The sequence below is a fragment of the Cajanus cajan genome, chromosome 4, assembly GCF_000230855.2.
Source record: "Cajanus cajan strain Asha chromosome 4, NIPB_CcT2T_4, whole genome shotgun sequence".
NCBI classification, from domain to species: Eukaryota; Viridiplantae; Streptophyta; class Magnoliopsida; order Fabales; family Fabaceae; genus Cajanus; species Cajanus cajan.
This window is the reverse complement of record NC_138520.1, coordinates 73907135-73927748: the sequence shown is the minus strand read 5'-3', so window position 1 is coordinate 73927748 and position 20614 is coordinate 73907135. Positions and strand designations below refer to the sequence as shown.

The following is a 20614-nucleotide window of genomic DNA, read 5'->3' as shown; positions in this document are numbered from 1 at the left end:
AAATAAAAGTGAGCAATTAATAATAAAATAGTGTAAATAAATTTTGGGTAGATGTTGTTATAAGGATTACTTTTGAAAACATGGTAGAGAAGGAAAGAATTGCTAAAGTGATGATTTTAAGAACAAAATTATTTTTAAAAAAATGTAGATATATATCAAATGGGGTAATTTTTTTTTATTAATAGTATAAATATTTAAAAAGAATTTGGTTAAACTTTAATATTTGTAAGAATATTGCTTTTAAATTTTAAAATAATTTAAATAAAAAATGTTAAAATGAAAGTGAAAGTGTTGGAAAATTTTATCCGTATTTTGATAGGAATATTATCTTTTCCACCCTCATTGTTAAGAGAATAAAATTGTAAAAGAATATGATAGTACAATTTTTACTAAAATTAATAATATCCGAGAGTAATGTTTTAAAATTTGTAGCATCTATTAAAATATTATGTTCAAATATTTAGGATTAAATTGGATTAAGATTTTTTTAAAATTATTTTTTTATGATATTTAATTAAGATTTTTTTAATATAAAAGTCATGTAGTGCTCAATTAAATAATTGGAATTTTTTAAATAGCACATTAAAATTCAGTAGTATTTAAATAAAATAAATAATTTTTTTTAGAAATATGTCAAAATCTGATATGATATTTAATTAAAAAAAATTTACTTAAAAAAAGTTTGTTAGTATTAAAATAACATTGAAATTTGAATAGATTATTTTAATATATGGAAGAATTTTGTAAGATTTTTTAGTAAAATTTGCATATAATTTACTCATTTAATAATCTTATCAAAATTATTGAGATTTCATATAGTTTTTTCTCTCACTTATTTCCCCAATTTTTCCTAGCTCACTCTTTTTGCTTCTCTCTTTCTTCTATCTATCTCTCTCTCTCTCTCTCTATCTTTTTCTCTCCCTCTTTCTCTCTCATATCTCATTCTTTTTCTCTCTTTCTTATCATGTCTTCTCTATCTTATATTCTCTTTTTTCCTTTTTATCTCTCTCATTTATTTCTTCTTCTTCTTCTTCTCCTTCTTCATAATTTGTTTTTTCTCCTTTTTATTTTATCTATCATTTTTTAATATATTTATTTATCAATATTAATATATAATTTATCAATATTTATTTTTAATAAACAAATATTTAAAATTATTTTTGAATTATTAAATATTATATATTGTTAAAATTTTAAATTATTATAATTCAATAAATTCTTATTTTTAATAAAATTTAATATTAAAATTTTAAAATTTTAAACATATATTAAAATAATATTTTTAAAATTTACTGATTAATGAATATCATAAATTTGAACATAATGTTCAAATATAATAATATGAATAAAAAATATAAATACATAAAAAGTTGTATATAGAAAAATGTTATATGAAATCATAATCAGTTATTTATTAAAAAATTTATTAATCTTATTTTCTTTATTAATTCAAAACTTTTCGTATTGAAGAATAAACCGCAAAAGATTAAATTAGGAGTATTCTTTCTGATTGAGTAGGATTAATTTTGAAGAAAAAAATTAATGAATTCGAGTTAATCTCGTAAATCTTTTTTATTTTATATATCAATCAATTATTTTGGATTTAAATTTGATCCTATCCCATCTAATCAAAATTGTTTTGAATTATATTAATATCTTAGTTTGTATTTTATTCATTTTTTCTACTCGTACATGTCACAACCTACTTTAACTTTTATATTCATCCACTATACAATAATAATATGATTTAATTTGCACTCAACTATTAATTAGCAAAGAATATCAGTTGTTAACTTTCGTATAACTGGTTATGTACTAATACTTTATAGCAGTGTTTTAAAACCTGGACCGACCCGGCCGGTCAGACCGGTTGGACCGGGAACCGGTGGTCCAGCTGATCCGAATCTTAAGTTGGATCGGTTATGTAGTCGACCCGTTTTAAACTGGATTGAACCGGTCAATTTTCCGGTTCAACCGGTGAACCGGTGGATCAAACCGATCCAACCACTTTTTTTTTTTTTTTTTAATAAATTTTTTAAGGGACCATAAACCACAAAAATAATAATAAAAATTGAATCTCTTAATGGAAAAGCAAGGAGTCTTATTAAATATAACAATAACTACTTGTTCTAATATATTTGTTTGTAATATATACAGCTTAAATAACTTTTATAGTATATTATTAATTTTAAATTATACATTTAATAATATAATATCTATGTAAATATTACATATATTATTTTGTGATATTAATTGCAAGCATATTATATATGTACATATTATTTATATTTTTAATTTGTATTAATATACCGTTTAACATATAATTTTTTATGTATTTTTTTATAAAATAAAAATAAAAATAATTTTAAATAAGATAGAAAAATTAAAATTTAAAATAAGATATGAATTTATTAAAATTTATAAGTATAAAATATATTTAATATGAATATTTTTTTTAATAAAAATAAATAAAAACCGAGTCATGCGGTTCAACTAGTGACCCACCGGTTCAACCTTTGACCCACTAACCCAGTACCTTAACCGGTTCGATGACCGGTCCGGTTTTTAAAACTATGCTTTAGAGACAACAGTCACCACACGCTCCCACTAAATTAAATTAATTTTCACACGATATCAAAAGAATTGTTGAACAGTATATATATTCACGAATTTGTAGTGACCTTTGCATAGCAATATAATGAAAAGTCAACGTTTTGCTTTTAGTTGACTTTTGTGCTTTTACCATCTAGAAACGTAAATTATGATCGCATGGTACAAAATTATCATTTATATATAACAACTAAATGACTCGTCTCGTTTGTATATTTTATCTTCGGTTCTTATAATTAAAAAGTAATACTTCAGAAGAAAAAAACTTTAACATGAAATAATATATTAATTTTCTTAAAAAATTTGACGACGTAATATATGTCTTTTAATTTAAGAGACAAAAGATAAATACAAGAAAAGAAGAACCAATAAAATGAAAATATAGAAGAGTGAATGATAGGAGAAAAGAAGGTTAAAAAGAATGAACTGACCCTTTGTAATAGGTTCCAGACATAGTGACAACGCTGGAGTTATGGCTGTCCAAACGTGTCTGCCACACCAACTTCCCTGTCGATCTTTTCACAGCAATAACAACCGCAGGACCATATATTCCGACCACCAGAAGATCATGATCATCACCTGCTATGGTTGGCGTTGCTCTTGCCACTGTCCAGTTAACACCTTCCACAAACCCCGTTGCAGTTAGCCCCGTTAACTTCCCCAAGTTCTGCTTCCACACCACAGAACCATCTCTTGCTCTCACTGCAAAAATCTCCCCATTCCAACATGGAAAGTAGAGTGTGCCATCGAAAATTGCAGGGGTTGCAGTTATGTCTTTGCCTGCGTTCATCTTCCACTTCAAACTTATGTTCCAAACACCCTCAACGCTGATCCTGCTCCATGCTGGCGTATCTTCTGTTGTATATATCTCCCCCATGGTTTAACCAGTTTTGTGCCTTTTCTGTACAGGTCAATATGTCTTAAAACCACTCAACAAATGTAAGTTCAATTAATTTTGAATCTGTTTGAATAAAAATTTAAAGATGTTTTTGAGAATTTTTTTATTAAAATTAAAAACTATTTTCAATAGAAAATATTTTCAATAGAAAAATATTTTTACCTTATATTCAAACAGATTTTTAGTTCAGAAGTAACTAATAATTACAGTTATCTTCTTTTTGGACATAAAAGTTTAAGTGAGTTATCCAAGTTAACTTAAGTTGGGATAGGTCTCTCGACTCAAAACATATATATTTAATATTATTCACCATCAACATTTTTCACATTAATGAGTTAGGAATCTTGGGATTTTGAATTGTTATCCAGCAACTATAATCTGAAACGAAAAAACTCTAAACCCTAAAGAGTTTTAGGATGACCAACATTTATTCGCAATTTTTCATAATATTAAGGATTTTAGAAGTAATCGTAATCACTACAACAAAATTCATTGTTACCGACAATTATTTACCGGCAATAAATTAATTGCCTTTGTTTTATTATTTAATAAAAGTATTAGTGACTAATATATAATGGTCACTAAAAATATATTTATATCACACCAAAATTTATTATTAGCGACAATTATTTTAAGAAAAACTTTAGTCCCACATCGACTAGAAATAAGATAACTAAAGAGTATATAAATAAATAATAACTCTCACCTTACAAGTTTGTTATATAGGATTGTGTTAGACCTATAACTTATTATTCTAAATTAGTATGATATATAATAAAAAGAATATATAAGTAGAAAGATAACTCTCATCTTACAAGTCTCACATCAACTAGAGATAAAGTAATTATTTATTTTTACTCATCTTACAAGTCCCACATCGACTAAAAAGTAAAAAATGTTATAAAAAGATATACACTTTTTTCGACCATTATAAAGGTTTTTACCAGCATTTTGAATAATTGTCGCTAAATGTTTTAGCGACACTGCATACAATGGCTAATGTAAAAATGCCGGTAAAAGATTTTGTAACAATTTTTATTGCCACTAAAAGTCATATTAAATGCCATTAAAAGTCTATTTTATTGTAGTGAATTACCATTGCAATCACAATTTAAAACCATGATATCAGAATTCAAACTCTTACATCTTCGTGGATTCAGGCTCGATTCTTATTAAGTAAACTAAAAACTTTTGTTAACAAGTAATTATATTTAACATTAGAAGTAAAAAAGTTGGTATATATGTAGGCTTACATCAGAACCTTCGGATGCTGAAGTTGTTAGTAGGCATATTGCAAACACAAGAATTAATAATGAAGCAGGTGATTTGCTCGAATTGTGCCATGATGTTGGAAAGTTGGAGATGCACCACAGGTGTCTAATTGTAAGCTTCAAGACTTTTCACGAGCGTTTTGATATCATTATATATATAGTTGTATGTATGAATTCATAGTTGTTTGTAGCGATCAGAATATTAATTATTTTGCCTCGCCTTGTCAACAGGGCTGTGCTTATTATTTTATTGTGTGTGTATTATTGTTAAGTCTCAATTTTACTTCTTTTTAGATGAGACTTATTGAACAAATTACACTCATCCTCTGAACCATTGCAATATAATTGTTCTCTTTTTGGTTCATTTTGTGTGCAGATATAACTAACCCAAATTCAGCTAACAATACCTTAATACACCTCATTTTTTGTGCAGGTATTGAGCTAGTGACTTGAGGATTGAAGACTCTTAGGATTGGAAACCTAAGAAGCTAAGGAGCAGAGAAGAGGTTCTGCGCCGGGCTCAATATAACCCGCGCTGGGCGTGACAAAAACAGAGTATTTCATCTCTGCCAGTTATATTGCGCCGGGCGCAAAAGGAATTAAGCCGGGCGCAAAAGGAATTGCGCCGGGCTTGTGTTGAGACAGAGAGTGCTTGACTTCTCTGGAAGAACTTGCGTCGGGCGCGAAGAATTATGCGCCGGGCGCGGAACCCTAATCTGATCTCCCAGGCTCGTATTTGAAGCCATTTTCGGGGATCTTTCTCTCCATTCACACATTGGATGAGTTTTAGGAGCTGTGGAAGGGATTCCCGGAGCTTGGAGCTGTTCGTGTGTGGGTCTTTCCTTCGGTTTCTTCATTTCTCCCTTCATCTCTATTTTGTTTTGCCCTCAATTTTGAGTGGTTCCACCCATTTTTTGTGGGGTTAGATGTAACCAACGAATTCTAGTGTAATCCTAACGTTTTCAATGATATATATATATATATATGTTGTTCATTCATTGTTGTGTTGTTTCTATTCTTAATGCTTGCCTTGGATTGATTCTCCTTGCATGATATAGGTTCCATGGGTATTGGAAAATAACCTTTGAAACTAGCTCTGAAACAAATGCCTAGTGGGAAATGTATCTAGGAATGGAGCTTGGCCCATTAGTAGTCTTAAACCCTAGCCCGTAATGCGGGTGTAGATATTGGATACTCAAGGGATTGATATTCAATATCCACACCTAAGCTCTTGCTCTAAGGGATTAGGTTTGAGTAAACTATTGGGTTGACTAAGCAATGTATTTAACAAGAGATTAAGGATTTATTAGTTTAACGTTTGGTGAAATTTAACCCCACAACCTCACAATACCACAATATCATTTCTAACCTTTTCCACTCACAACCAAATATTTTTATAATTTTCATTCCAATAGTCATGATCTTTAATTCACATTCACATGACAAACTACAAATTGGAATCAATCTTTAGTCACGAATAGTCAATAAATGCTTATGTTACCTTCTAATCCCTGTGGATACGATATTTTTACTACTTGAACGGCCGGTATACTTGCCGTGTTTGAGACCGTTAATAGAATCTAACTGATTTAAAGATTAAAACAAAAATGTTTAAACGGAATTCTCAACAAGTTTTTGGCGCCGTTGTCGGGGATTAGAATGGCGATTTAGTATTTATAGCTATTTGTGACTTATTCTTTTACTTTTATTTTCATTTTATGGTAGCAATGAATTGTTGAAGCTGACCTGGGCGCTCTAGTCCTCTACTTTCTCTTGTATGCTAGGTACTATGAACAAGATTGACCAATCCCTCTGAGCAATTGTTGAGCAATCATGAGATTGAGCACAAAGCAAGGAGGAACAAGAGCAACAGGAGGAGAAGGAGAGTAGAGCACTTCAAGTTGGTCACCGTCAGGCTCGGGACAGTAAACAAGCGCTTCCTGTGAGGCAACCCAGAGATCTGAACTGTGTTTTAGATTTTTGTTGCATGTTGTTCTGTGTTATAAGTGTTGTTTTGTATTATGTGTTGTGTTTTGTGTTATATGTTTTGTGGTATATGTTGTTTGTGTTATGTGTTAGTTGTTAGAATTATGTTTGAATGGGTAAATATAGGGTACATTTTGTTTGGAATGTGAGGAATGAGGCAATTCTGTGTCTAGGTGGAAATAAGGCCTGATCCTAATTTAAAACCTGGGCAAATTGACCTTTTAAAGTGACTACGCGCCGGGCGTGACTCTTTTGCGCCCGACCTAGTACTCAATTTTTGGTCTCTGGAACCACCACGCCGGGCGCGTTTAACGCATGCCCGGCGCGATATCAGATTTTGGACCTCGTTGAGTTTTACTGATATGAAGCCCGGCGCATCTGTTCTGCGCCCGGCGCAAAACATTCCTGATACCTTGTATTTAACTATTTTTCATTCATGTTTCTTTATGTTCTGTTTGTGTTGCATTGTCTTAGTCCATTTCCGTGTACATGCATTTTGTGCTTAATTTTGGTCTAAGGATATTCTCCATTGTGTTATAGTTGCTTGGTCATCACTATGTATACATTTTTGTGCTCACCATTCTTTTTCATGCTTATACTCCGCGACCACTCTTGGTTTCTAGGACTTTCAGGCATATACTGGTTGGCCTGGGGACCAGGCTCCTAAGTTTGGGGGAGTGGAGCTGCTGATGCAGACGGAGCCGTTGATGGTGGAGCAGCCCCTAAAGATGATGATGACCAGACCCCATAGAGGGAAATATAGGGAGCCTACCTTAGTTTACCTTTGTCTATTGCAAATTATTTTTTGTCTTTTAATTTCAGTATTTTAACTATTTTTATATTTAGTTCTTTTTTGGTGATTACTTTGTTGGTTCTTTTGTGAATAGTCTGCCTTAGCATGGTTTTTAATCTTGTTGATACTTGTTCTGCTTGTGATCGATTCTGGATTATAGTTTGCTTGATGTTTATGGTGTGTGTACCTTAGACATTTTCAAGTCACATTAGATCTTTAGTTCATGACTAGTTGCATACGGGTTTCAATGTTGATCATAGAACTGAGCTGAGTTTGATAATTTGTGGATGCATAGCCGGGTGAGGTTTGAGCCTAAAACACTTATGAGTGAACTACGCTTAAGTTGCATGATAGACTTTGCTTGAGTTTCCCTGGTGGTTTGCTTATGTTGTGCACTTATATGATCAAGGCATTCATACTCCTCTATTTTGTAACCATCTAAGCCAAAAAGCCATCTTCACTCTTCACTTGACCCATACCTTTCTAAGCCTAAACACCACACCTTCCACTTGTCCCAAACCATGAAAAATTAACCATAACCCTTGCTTTGGTTAAGAGAGCAAACTGATGACATCAAATAAGTTTGGGGGAGTTGAAGAATGGGGAATTTTGGGAAGAAGAAAGTATGTGGTCAGCCATTACAAAACAAAATAAAAAAAAATAAAAATAAAAATAAAAATAAAAAGAGAAAAACAAAGCAAAACAAAAACAAAAATATTAAGATGCAAAAATGTAAATATGCATCTCATAAAGGCTAATGGCTTGGATCAGGTAAAGGGCATGTGCCAAATTGTTGTAATGGGGTATGGAGAGGGACATCATTGTAAAATCTTATTTGCTCTCTTAAGCTATAGCACCTTCAATCCTTGAAAAACCATAAAACTGCTACCGCTTGACCCTGCTTGACCCAGATTGCCCTAATAAAGACCTTGTGATAAGTGTCTGCATTTGTTTTACCACTGGTTTCATTTGGAAACGAAGAGCAAAGTTGAATTATGTGGCGTGAGTAGTAGACTAGAGAGAAACACTCACCCTGATACACTAGTGTGCATAGAGAGAAACATTTTCCTAGTGAGGATGCATACACAGATAGTCATTACTCTTCTCAGCTCTTTGATCTCTTTTGAAACCTTTGTTTGCACCTTGTCATGTTCTATTGCAATAATTGTGATTGGAAATTCATCTGAGGTTCATGCTTGCGAAAAGAAGATACAAGTGAACTAGGATGTAGAAATTGACTCACTTGCATTGCTTGTTATCTGCTAGATTAATTACCTTTTGCTTGAGGACAAGCAAGGTTCTAAGTTTGGGGGAGTTGTTAAGTCTCAATTTTACTTCTTTTTAGATGAGACTTATTGAACAAATTACACTCATCCTCTGAACCATTGCAATATAATTGTTCTCTTTTTGGTTCATTTTGTGTGCAGATATAACTAACCCAAATTCAGCTAACAATACCTTAATACACCTCATTTTTTATGCAGGTATTGAGCTAGTGACTTGAGGATTGAAGACTCTTAGGATTGGAAACCTAAGAAGCTAAGGAGCAAAGAAGAGGTTCTGCGCCGGGCTCAATATAACCCGCGCTGGGCGTGACAAAAACAGAGTATTTCATCTCTGCCAGTTATATTGCGCCGGGCGCAAAAGGAATTAAGCCGGGCGCAAAAGGAATTGCGTCGGGCTTGTGTTGAGACAGAGAGTGCTTGACTTCTCTGGAAGAACTTGCGCCGGGCGTGAAGAATTGTGCGCCGGGCGCGAAACCCTAATATGATCTCCCAGGCTCGTATTTGAAGCCATTTTCGGGGATCTTTCTCTCCATTCACACATTGGATGAGTTTTAGGAGCTGTGGAAGGGATTCCCGGAGCTTGGAGCTGTTCGTGTGTGGGTCTTTCCTTCGGTTTCTTCATTTCTCCCTTCATCTCTATTTTGTTTTGCCCTCAATTTTGAGTGGTTCCACCCATTTTTTGTGGGGTTAGATGTAACCAACGAATTCTAGTGTAATCCTAACGTTTTCAATGATATATATATATATATATGTTGTTCATTCATTGTTGTGTTGTTTCTATTCTTAATGCTTGCCTTGGATTGATTCTCCTTGCATGATATAGGTTCCATGGGTATTGGAAAATAACCTTTGAAACTAGCTCTGAAACAAATGCCTAGTGGGAAATGTATCTAGGAATGGAGCTTGGCCCATTAGTAGTCTTAAACCCTAGCCCGTAATGCGGGTGTAGATATTGGATACTCAAGGGATTGATATTCAATATCCACACCTAGGCTCTTGCTCTAAGGGATTAGGTTTGAGTAAACTATTGGGTTGACTAAGCAATAAATTTAACAAGAGATTAAGGATTTATTAGTTTAACGTTTGGTGAAATCTGACCCCACAACCTCACAATACCACAATATCATTTCTAACCTTTTCCACTCACAACCAAATATTTTTATAATTTTCATTCCAGTAGTCATGATCTTTAATTCACATTCACATGACAAACTACAAATTGGAATCATTCTTTAGTCACGAATAGTCAATAAATGCTTATGTTACCTTCTAATCCCTGTGGATACGATATTTTACTACTTGAACGGCCGGTATACTTGCCGTGTTTGAAACCGTTAATAGAATCTAACTGATTTAAAGATTAAAACAAAAATGTTTAAACGGAATTCTCAACAATTATATAATCAATCATTTAAAACATTCTGATATGCGATATATACTGCCTAAAATGTATCCGCGCTGCTAGCTCGATTTCCATCAAGAGCATAAGACTATAACAGCAGCATATATGCTTTTTATTGCGATATTGCCCAAAATGTTAGTGTTAAGGTTAAGAAAAGATTAGTGTTTGGATAGTATATATATGCAAACTTCATTTTCAACAATTTTAATTTTGTTAAATAAATTTGAAGTAACAAAATTATAAGAAAAGTAACGTTAGATTATTTTAATAAAAATTTACATATACAACTGTTAATAAAGATAAGTAATGAAACTCAAAGGTCTCGTTTTCTTTATAGGTGAACAAAGATTTGAATACTAGCTTGTATTGATACAACCATTGCAAAATGACGGCTATGCCCTTAACTTTATAAATGAAGATCAAGATTAATTGTTTGAACTTGCTTTAATCGAAGGTTTTGATGAGACTAAATAAATTATATTTTGTTCTTCATGATCTTATTGATGTTGTTGATTTTACTTTATGTAATTTTTCCGATTCTTATTAAACAAAGGTTTTTATTTAGTTAATTATTTTTTTATTCATAATATTTATTTTGACTTATTAATCACATATTGTAAGATCTCGTAGATTTAATTGATGTTGAAAAATAATATGTAAATAATATATAGTACCATCATAAGCATTATGAAATATCGAAGCATACAACAAGCATACAACGAATTATATGCATTTCAAAAAGATTTGAGACAATAGAATTACAAATATATATGTTGGTCCAACACTCCAACTTCTTGTAGTGCTCGTTATGAGCCTTTCTTATTTAAAAACCATAAAATATGATATGACATGATGATGATCATGCTTCTTTATTTCCACCACTAAATACATAGATTTTTGCTTAGACGACACAAAAGGCAAAAAGCGAAGTTCCAGAAGTAAAATTTCCAAGATTGAGTCCATTACCTATCTTATATCCATTTCCAAAATAAATACACCCATCACTGACGGACATGCCACCATACACTGTGGATCCAGTCTCATAGGACCATAAAATTTGGCCAGTCTTAGCATTGATTGCATAAATAGGTCCTTTTTGATTTGTTGAACCAGCAAAGACAATGCCATTAGCTACAGTAACAGGACCACTAGCGGTGGCATTACTAGGGTTGGCTGTGGACCACAAGGTCTTGCCACTGCTTGCGTCCATTGCCACCCACCCTCCACTAGTAGTAGTCTTGTTCGATGGTCTAAGAGTGAAGTTCTTGCCATCTGAATTTACAATGTTAGTGTATACCCTTTCTTTGTCACTTGCTGCTCCCCATGTTCCACCTCCTGCAACCCCACCTGGTCCAGCTTCCTATACAAATCAAACACTTCATTAATATTTAACATCTCTTTCTTTCTCTCCCTGTATATCACGATATATTAATTGCCTACTCTATAGGCTCATAAAAACCAACACATGGATCATGCACAAAAAAGTATAGAGGAATTAAAAATGTTACCGTAGACCAAATGAGCCTGCCGTTATCGCGGTGCAACGCCCAAGCAAAACCACTCTTTTGAACAGCAACAACAACGTCTTGTTTTGTTCCATTTACATCAATCGTGAGCACCATCGGTGCCTCCCCAAAATCAGCATCTGGGTTAGGACCAGGTGGACATTTAGGCGTAGACAAATTAAAGCACGAAAGGATCCATATGTCATATCCTCCCAATTGGTGGAACCATTCGATTTTGCCACTGTCCAAGTCTAGGGCAAGAATTGAATCAGACTTATTGTCTGGCTCAACACACTCGTCAGGATGAGTGGGTTGTGTTAAGTTATTCTCTCTTTGTTGACATTGGCGTATGTGCAAAGGGGCAGAATACAAGTTTCCGGTGGCAATGTATATGTGGTTCCTTGAGGCATCTATTGAAGGGCTACTTCCCCAAACTGCTGCTCCAGCATAGTCTCCTATTTCTCCATGATTATCAGGCAACATGAATGTTTGCCACAAAATGGCACCAGATTGGATATCTAGCTTTGACAAGCTGCCCCTAAATGTGCAACATTCTTCTATTTTTAGGCCAACTTCTTCTAGTGAAGATGTCCCAACATAATAAGCCCTGCATGCAGCATAGATGGAACTTCAGTGCAAAGAATATTTGTACAATAAGCTTTTCACGAGGTGATGTTATTTATATAAATGACCTGAAAGTATTTGGTTAAATGCTATAACTATAAATTTTATTATTAGGTAGTAGCGTATTAAGACATTTCATACTTCTGAGTACTTCTAAAAAATTAAAATAAAAGTGAACAATTAAAAGTAAAGAGGTGTAAATAGATTTTGGGTAGTTATTGTTACAAGGATATTTTTTAAAAATATAGTAGAGAAGGAAAGAATAGTTTAAGAGGTAATTTTAAAAATGTAGATATTAAATGGAGATATTTTTTTATTAATAGTATAAATATTTAAAAAGTATTTGGTTAAACTTTAATATTTGTAAGAATACTTTTAAATTTTAAAATAATTTAAATAAAAAATGTTAAAATGAAGGTGCAATTCTTAGAAAATTTTATCCGTATTTTCCTAGTAATAATATTTTTGTTCCACCTGATTGTTTAGAGAATAAAATTGTAAGAGAATATGATAGTACAATTTTTACTAAAATTTAAAATATACAAGAGGAATGTTTTAAAATTTGTGGCATATATGAAAATATTATGTTCAACATTTAAGAGGTATATATTGGATTGAGATTTTAAAGTAATTTTTAATTTAAAAAATTATTGTGGTATTTAATAAAAAAAATTAAATATAAAAAGTTATGTAGTATTCAATTAAAATAATTATGATTTTTTAAAAAGTACTACATTAAAATTTGGTAATATTCAAGTAAGACAATCAAGAGTTTTCTAGAAGTATATCAAAATCTGGTAGTATTTAATTAAAATTTTTTCACTTAAAAAAAGTTTGCTAATATTCAAAAACATTGAAATTTTAATGGATTATTTTTATATATAAATGAATTTTGAGAGATTTTTTTAGTATAATTTACATATAATTCAATTATCCAATAATTTTATTAAAATAATTAATTTTCATATAATTTTTTTCTTGTTTATTTTTTTTTTCACTCGCCTTTTTGCTTCTCTGTTCCTCTTCTTTCACTCTCTCCTTTTTGTATCTCTTTTTTTTTCCTCTCTTTCTCTTCTCTCGCCCTCATGTATCTCATCTTTTTCTATCTCTTTCTCCTCCCTCTCTCTCTTCTCATGTCTTCTCTACTTTACATTCTCTCTTTTTTTTTTTTTCCATCACTTTCATGTATTTCTTTTTCTTTTTCTTCTATCTATTTTTCTCTTTTTTCTTTTATCTATCAATTTTTTTTTATTTTTATCCATCAATATTAATATATAATTTATCAATATTTATTTTTAATTATTAAATATTAAAGTTATTTTGAATTATTAAATATTATATTGTTAAAACTTTAAATTATTAAAATTCAATAAATGTTTATTTTCAATAAAAACTAATATTGAAACAACAAAATTTTAAACATATATTAAAAATATATTTTGACAATTCTACCGATTAATAAATATCATAAATTTGATTTTATTTTTTTATTAATTCAAACCTTATCATTTATGTTACTTTTTTAATTAATTGTATTATTTTTTTTATGATATAATCCTTTCAAATCGTATAGATTCTTAAAATATAAATTCATTAAAATTCATATTATAAAATTTTGATTAACAAAATCTTATTAAAAGTCATTACATTTTTAGAAAGTTTTTAGATTTTTTTTTAAAAATTATTAAATTTCTAAAAAAATCTTTTAAAATCTAAAAAAAAAAATACTAAAAAAGTCTTATAATATCCTAATTCAATACAACTCTTATATATCTGAGAATGAAACTTCAATCGGTGAGATTCTTTTTCTTTTTCATATATAAGATCATAGCCATGCACTTAAAACAAGTACTGCCAGCTTTAACTATTGCATTGTTAGTTATAAATAAATTCCATACAAATAAAAAATATAAATTAATTTATGAAATTATAAAACGTGTTCATAATATTTTTAAGTTAATTTTAAAAATTATAAATTAAAAGAAAAAATAAAATTATAAAAATTGTATGATAAATTTAAAATAATTTCAATTTGAAACTTTTTAAAAAAGAGATGTCCATAATATCACGTGTCGTATGAAAGAGTAAACTGCAAAAGATTAAATTAGGAGTATCATTTCTGATTGAGTAGGATTAATTTTGAAGAAAAAAATTAATGTTTTTTATTTAATCTCATAAATATTTTTTATTTTATATATCATTCAATTATTTTGAATATAAATTTAAATTTGATCCTATCCAATCCAATAAAAAAATGTTTTGAATTATATTAATTTTTTAATTTGTATTTTATTCTTTTTCCTACTCGTACAAGTCACAATCTACTTTAACATTTATATTCATCCACTATACAATAATAATAAGATTTAACTTGCATTCAACTATTAATTAGCAAAGAATATCAGTTGTTAACTTTCGAATAATTGGATGTTTAACTTTAGAGACCACACGCTCCCACTAAACCCTAAACATTAAACACTAAATTTTCACACATATATATCAAAAGAATCGTTGAACAGTATACACGAAGTTGTAGTGACCTTTTCATAGCATGATAGCAATAAATGAAAAGTCAACGTTTTGCTTTTAGTTGACTTTTGTGCTTTTATCAAAAGAATTATTGAACAGTATATATATTCACGAATTTGTAGTGACCTTTTCATAGCAATCTAATGAAAAGTCAACGTTTTGCTTTTAGTTGACTTTTGTGCTTTTATCATCTAGAAATGTAAATTATCATCGCAGGTACAAAATTATCATTTATATATAACAACTAATATTATTGGAATTTCTCTTATTACATATAATTTTTTCTGCAAATTTTTCACAGAAAATGTTATTCCAACAAATTTGTTTACAAAATTTTATTTCTAAGTAATAGCTTCATGGATAATATATTTTTGCAAATTTTAAAACTCGCAAGAAATTTTCTTGGGAAAAAAATTCATAAGAAAGTTTCTTGTAAAATTTCCTGCGAATTTTTTTACAAAAAAAAAAAAAATAACTGTTCAAAGGTAATTTTCATATAATTCATATTAATAATTCTTCAACTTTCAAATACTTAAAAATGAATTCATCTAAAGCATGTAAATTATAGGTCTAATACTCAACTATACAAAATCAACTTGTAAGGTGAGTGTTATCCCAACTTCTATATTCTTTAATTATTATTTTATTTCTAATCAATGTGGGACTTGAGGTATATCTTTTAATTCTTAAACTTATAAATTTATATATATTTTTTTTCCTGCAAATTAAAATTGGCAAGAAAATCTGTAAGAAAAGTTACTTGCAAAATTTTTCTACCATTTAATTAACATTACTTGCCAATTTATTTTTACAAGAAAATTCTCAAGAAACAAGATAAAGTTCTTACAACATTTTTTGCAAATTTTTACCATGAAAAAAAAATTCTATAATCATTAAAATTGTAGCAAAATTTACAAAAAAAAAATGTGGATTATTTTTCATAAAAGAATTTATAAGAAATTTCTGTAAATTATTTTTCGCAAATAAATTTGTAAACAAATTTTGTAACATTATTATTGCAAGAAAATTCACAAAAAAATCTGCAAATATTTTTTTGTAGGAAAATCCTTAGGAACATGACACTTTTTTAGTAGTGTAAATGACTCGTCTCGTCTGTATATTTTATCTTCGGTTCTTATAATTAAAAAGTAATACTTCAGGAAAAAAAAAACTTTAACATGAAATAATATGTTAATTTTCTTAAAAAATTTGACGACGTAATATATGTCTTTTAATTTAAGAGACAAAAGATAAATACAAGAAAAGAAGCACCAATAAAATGAAAATATAGAAGAGTGAATGATAGGAGAAAAGAAGGTTAAAAAGAATGAACTGACCCTTTGTAATAGGTTCCAGACATAGTGACAACGCTGGAGTTATGGCTGTCCAAACGTGTCTGCCACACCAACTTCCCTGTCGATCTTTTCACAGCAATAACAACCGCAGGACCATATATTCCGACCACCAGAAGATCATGATCATCACCTGCTATGGTTGGCGTTGCTCTTGCCACTGTCCAGTTAACACCTTCCACAAACCCCGTTGCAGTTAGCCCCGTTAACTTCCCCAAGTTCTGCTTCCACACCACAGAACCATCTCTTGCTCTCACTGCAAAAATCTCCCCATTCCAACATGGAAAGTAGAGTGTGCCATCGAAAATTGCAGGGGTTGCAGTTATGTCTTTTCCTGCGTTCATCTTCCACTTCAAACTTAGGTTCCAAACACTCTCAACGCTGATCTTCTGCTCCATGCTGGCGTATCTTCTGTTGTATATATCTCCCCCATGGTTTAACCAGTTTTGTGCCTTTTCTGTACAGGTCAATATGTCCTAAAACCACTCAACAAATGTAAGTTCAATTAATTTTGAATCTGTTTGAATAAAAATTTAAAGATGTTTTTGAGAATTTTTTTATTAAAATTAAAAAATATTTTCAATAGAAAAATATTTTTACCTTATATTCAAACATATTTTTAGTTCAGAAGTAACTAATAATTACAGTTATCTTCTTTTTGGACATAAAATTAAGTTTAAGTGAGTTATCCAAGTTAACTTAAGTTGGGATAGGTCTCTCGACTCAAAACATATATATTTAATATTATTCACCATCAACATTTTTCACATTAATGAGTTAGGAATCTTGGGATTTTAAATTGTTATCCAGCAACTATAATCTGAAACGTAAAAACTCTAAACTTTTAGGATGACCAACATTTATTCGCAATTTTTCATAATATTAAAGATTTTAGAAGTAATCGTAATTACCATTGCAACCACAATTTAAAACCATGATATCAGAATTCAAACTCTTACATCTTCGTGGATTCAGGCTCGATTCTTATTAAGTAGACTAAAAACTTTTGTTAACTAGTAATTATATTTAAAATAGAAGGAAAAAAGTTAGTATATATGGAGGCTTACATCAGAACCTTCGGATGCTGAAGTTGTTAGTAGGCATATTGCAAACACAAAAATAATGAAGCAGGTGATTTGCTCGAATTGTGCCATGATGTTGGAAAGTTGGAGATGCACCAGTGTCTAATTGTAATCTTCAAGACTTTTCACGAGCGATATCATTATATATATAGTTGTATGTATGAATAATGCATAGTTGTTTGTAGCGATTAGAATATTAATTATTTTGGCTCGCCTTGTCAACAGGGCTGCGCTTGTTATTTTATTGTGTATGTATAATATAATTGTGTGTGTATAATATAATCAATTATCTAAAACATTCGGATATGCGATATATACTGCCTAAAATGTATCCGCGCTGGCTCGATTTCCATCAGGAGCATAAGACTATAACAGCAGCATATATGCTTTTTATTGTGATATTTCCCAAAATGTTAGTGTTTAGGTTAAGAATAGATTAGTGTTTGGATAGTATATACATGCAAACTTCATTTTCAACAATTTTAATTTTGTAAAATAAATTTGAAGTAACAAAATTATAAGAAAAGTAACGTTAGATTATTTCAATAAAAATTTACATATATAACTGTTAATAAAGACATGTGATGAAACTCAAAGGTCTCGTTTTCTTTATAGGTGAACAAAGATTTGAATACTAGTTTGTATTTATACAACTATTGCAAAATGAAGCCTATGCCCTTGACATTATAAATGAAGATCAAGATTAATTGTTTGAACTTGATTAAAAATCGAAGGTTTTGATGAGACTAAATTCTTCATGTTCTTATGGATGTAGTTAATTTTACTTCGTGTAATTTTTCTAGTTCTTATTTAATAAAGGTTTTTATTTAGTTAATTATTTTCTTTTTATTTATAATGTTTATTTTGGCTTATTAATTACATATTGCACGATCTCGTAGATTTATTTGATGTTGAAAAATTCTTTTGAAACTATGATATATAGAGAATAACACTAATAATGTTTGTTATTATGAATTAAATAAGTCTTATTAGTCAAGGTTTAGACATGTAATCTTAATGTGGGTTGTTTAATAAACTTTATCAAATAATTGATATTTTTCTTAAGAAACATAAAATTTCTCATATAACAAATTAGGATTAAAACTTTCTTGTTGGTTGTTGAATTAACTTGATAATTTATAAAATCAATCACTAACATCTTTTATCATATATTTTGAGTAAACACTCAATTTGGTTTCTGAAAGATGAATTGGTTCTTGAAAGATTTTGTGACATTTAGGTCCTTAAATTTTAATTTTATTATACAAGTTAATCCTTTCATTATACCCGGTTACTAACTCTGTTAGTTTCTTAACTAGTAAATAATTAAGTGTTAAATTGACACCTAGTCTCTCTCCTAGTTAATTGTTCTCTCTACAAGATTTTGACACTTTCCAATTAGCAATGGACACTTTATTATATTTAAATATTTTGGTCATATATAGATGTTCTGGTTAAAATGGAAAGTTATTGTTAGATTTTATAAGATTTCTTATAATTGAATTTTTTTGTCTCAGTCAATATCCTTAGTTTCTTCGATTGTTTTGGTTATAGGGTCAGGATTATAAATCCTAAATTATTGAATTTGAGATTTAATAAAATGAATAATCATTATGAAAAATCTCAACCAATGATGTATCAATCAAATATGAATGTTTATGTTATATTTAATAGTTTTCAGAACTCCTTTAATAGAACTGGGGAAGTGTTTAGTAGTATTAAGAAAGAGTTGGAAAAAATAAGCTATTCAAACGTCACTTTAATTATTTTTAAATTAAAATAAAAAATAAATCTTAATTTAGCATGTGTCTAAATCTATTTAGTTTGTAATTGTTATATACCAACTAAAAGAGAAAACATGTTAATGTGGAAATTAACTCTTAACTAGTAAAACTAGCAGACTTAATATCTAAGTATAATAAAAATAATAACTTTCATAATATAATTAAAATTTATGGATTCATATGCAAGAAAAAATCTTTCAAGAATCTATCAATCACTTCTATCATTTATTGAGAATCAAAATAATTGTTTATTCTATATATTTTCATTTATCTTCTTTTCTTTATCAGTCTTCTTATTCTTAAAATCTTAAAACTACGTTCTTTAAATAATTTTTTTTCTTTTCTTTAATTAAGATTAAATTATATTAATTAGTTGTTACAGTAGCTAGAATTAATGGATTCAATATTTGAATTTTTGTCTATTTTTCTACTTACAATAAACGTTTGTCAAACTACGTTTGTCAAAAGTGTAACAATTTTGGATCGGGTCAAAATTGAAGTATCACTTATTCACTACACCAAAATTAGTTTTTTGTGGCAATTAATTAATTTTTTAGCGGTCATATAAATAATAATTATTTTTTTTACCAGCATTTAAATAATGACTGGTGTATCCAGGGTCGCTAATATATTATTACCGGCATTTATATAAAATGTTGGTAAAGACCTACTAAATTGTTAGGAAAACTTATTTTTTTGAGTGAAAATTCTAGTAACAAGACTATTAAAAGTTATTTTTTTCAATTGTCTCATTTTCATCCATTTAGTGACTTTTATTTTTTGCTAGTAAAACTTTCAATAATTTATTCCTATAATTTTTTTTTTCTAAATTCATAACTTATATACTTTTTTATTTCTAGTCGATGTGGGATTTTTAAGACGAGGGTTGTCTTCTATTTATATTTTTTTTAATTATCTTGTCTCTTAAGAGATGTGAGATTTATAAGGTAAAAGTTGCTCTCTAATTGTTTTATAGCACTATTGAACTTGGGAATAATAGGTGATTTGATACTAATTTAGAATAGTGAATTAGGAGTCTAACTCAACCCTATAAAATCAACTTGTAAGGTGATAGTTATTACTCACTTATATACTATTTAATTATTTTATCTCTAACCGATGTGGGACTCAAGTTTTTTTCAATAAATAATTGTCGCTAATAATAAATTTTAATGTAATATAAATACATTTTTAGTGACTATTATATATTAGTCATTAATATTTTTATTATATAATTAAATAACAATAATTAAATTATTGTCATTAAATAATTGTCGTTAATACCAAATTTTGTTTTAGTGATTATTTATCATTTTCATACAGAAGTCGTTTAGGAAATGATATTTTTTTTTTGGTGAGGGGGAACAAAAAAAGGAAACAAAGAAACTAAGAAACTACATCTAACAGAAGCCACTTGAGTATAGATGGAGGAGGACTCGTCCAATACTCAAAAACAGGGGAGGACAAGGCCCCCAGCTTTGCCAAGGCATCC

The 20614-nt window shown here is 29.6% G+C and overlaps 2 protein-coding genes across 2 annotated transcripts; both read right to left on the bottom strand.

Annotated features, from left to right (window-relative positions):
• Positions 1 to 2961: 2961 nt before the first annotated feature.
• LOC145957106 (uncharacterized) lies at positions 2962 to 3852 on the bottom strand. The gene has a single exon (XM_083073323.1). It carries the CDS (start codon positions 3485 to 3487, stop codon positions 3023 to 3025), a length of 465 nt encoding a protein of 154 aa, XP_082929449.1. The 5' UTR covers positions 3488 to 3852; the 3' UTR covers positions 2962 to 3022.
• Positions 3853 to 9124: 5272 nt separating this feature from the next.
• On the bottom strand, positions 9125 to 17447 carry LOC109795925 (uncharacterized). The gene is made up of 4 exons (XM_020355494.3): positions 17324 to 17447; positions 16242 to 16732; positions 11755 to 12358; positions 9125 to 11606 (listed from the first exon to the last, which is right to left on the bottom strand). Exons 1-4 carry the CDS (start codon positions 17408 to 17410, stop codon positions 11148 to 11150), a joined length of 1641 nt encoding a protein of 546 aa, XP_020211083.3. The 5' UTR covers positions 17411 to 17447; the 3' UTR covers positions 9125 to 11147.
• Positions 17448 to 20614: the final 3167 nt, after the last annotated feature.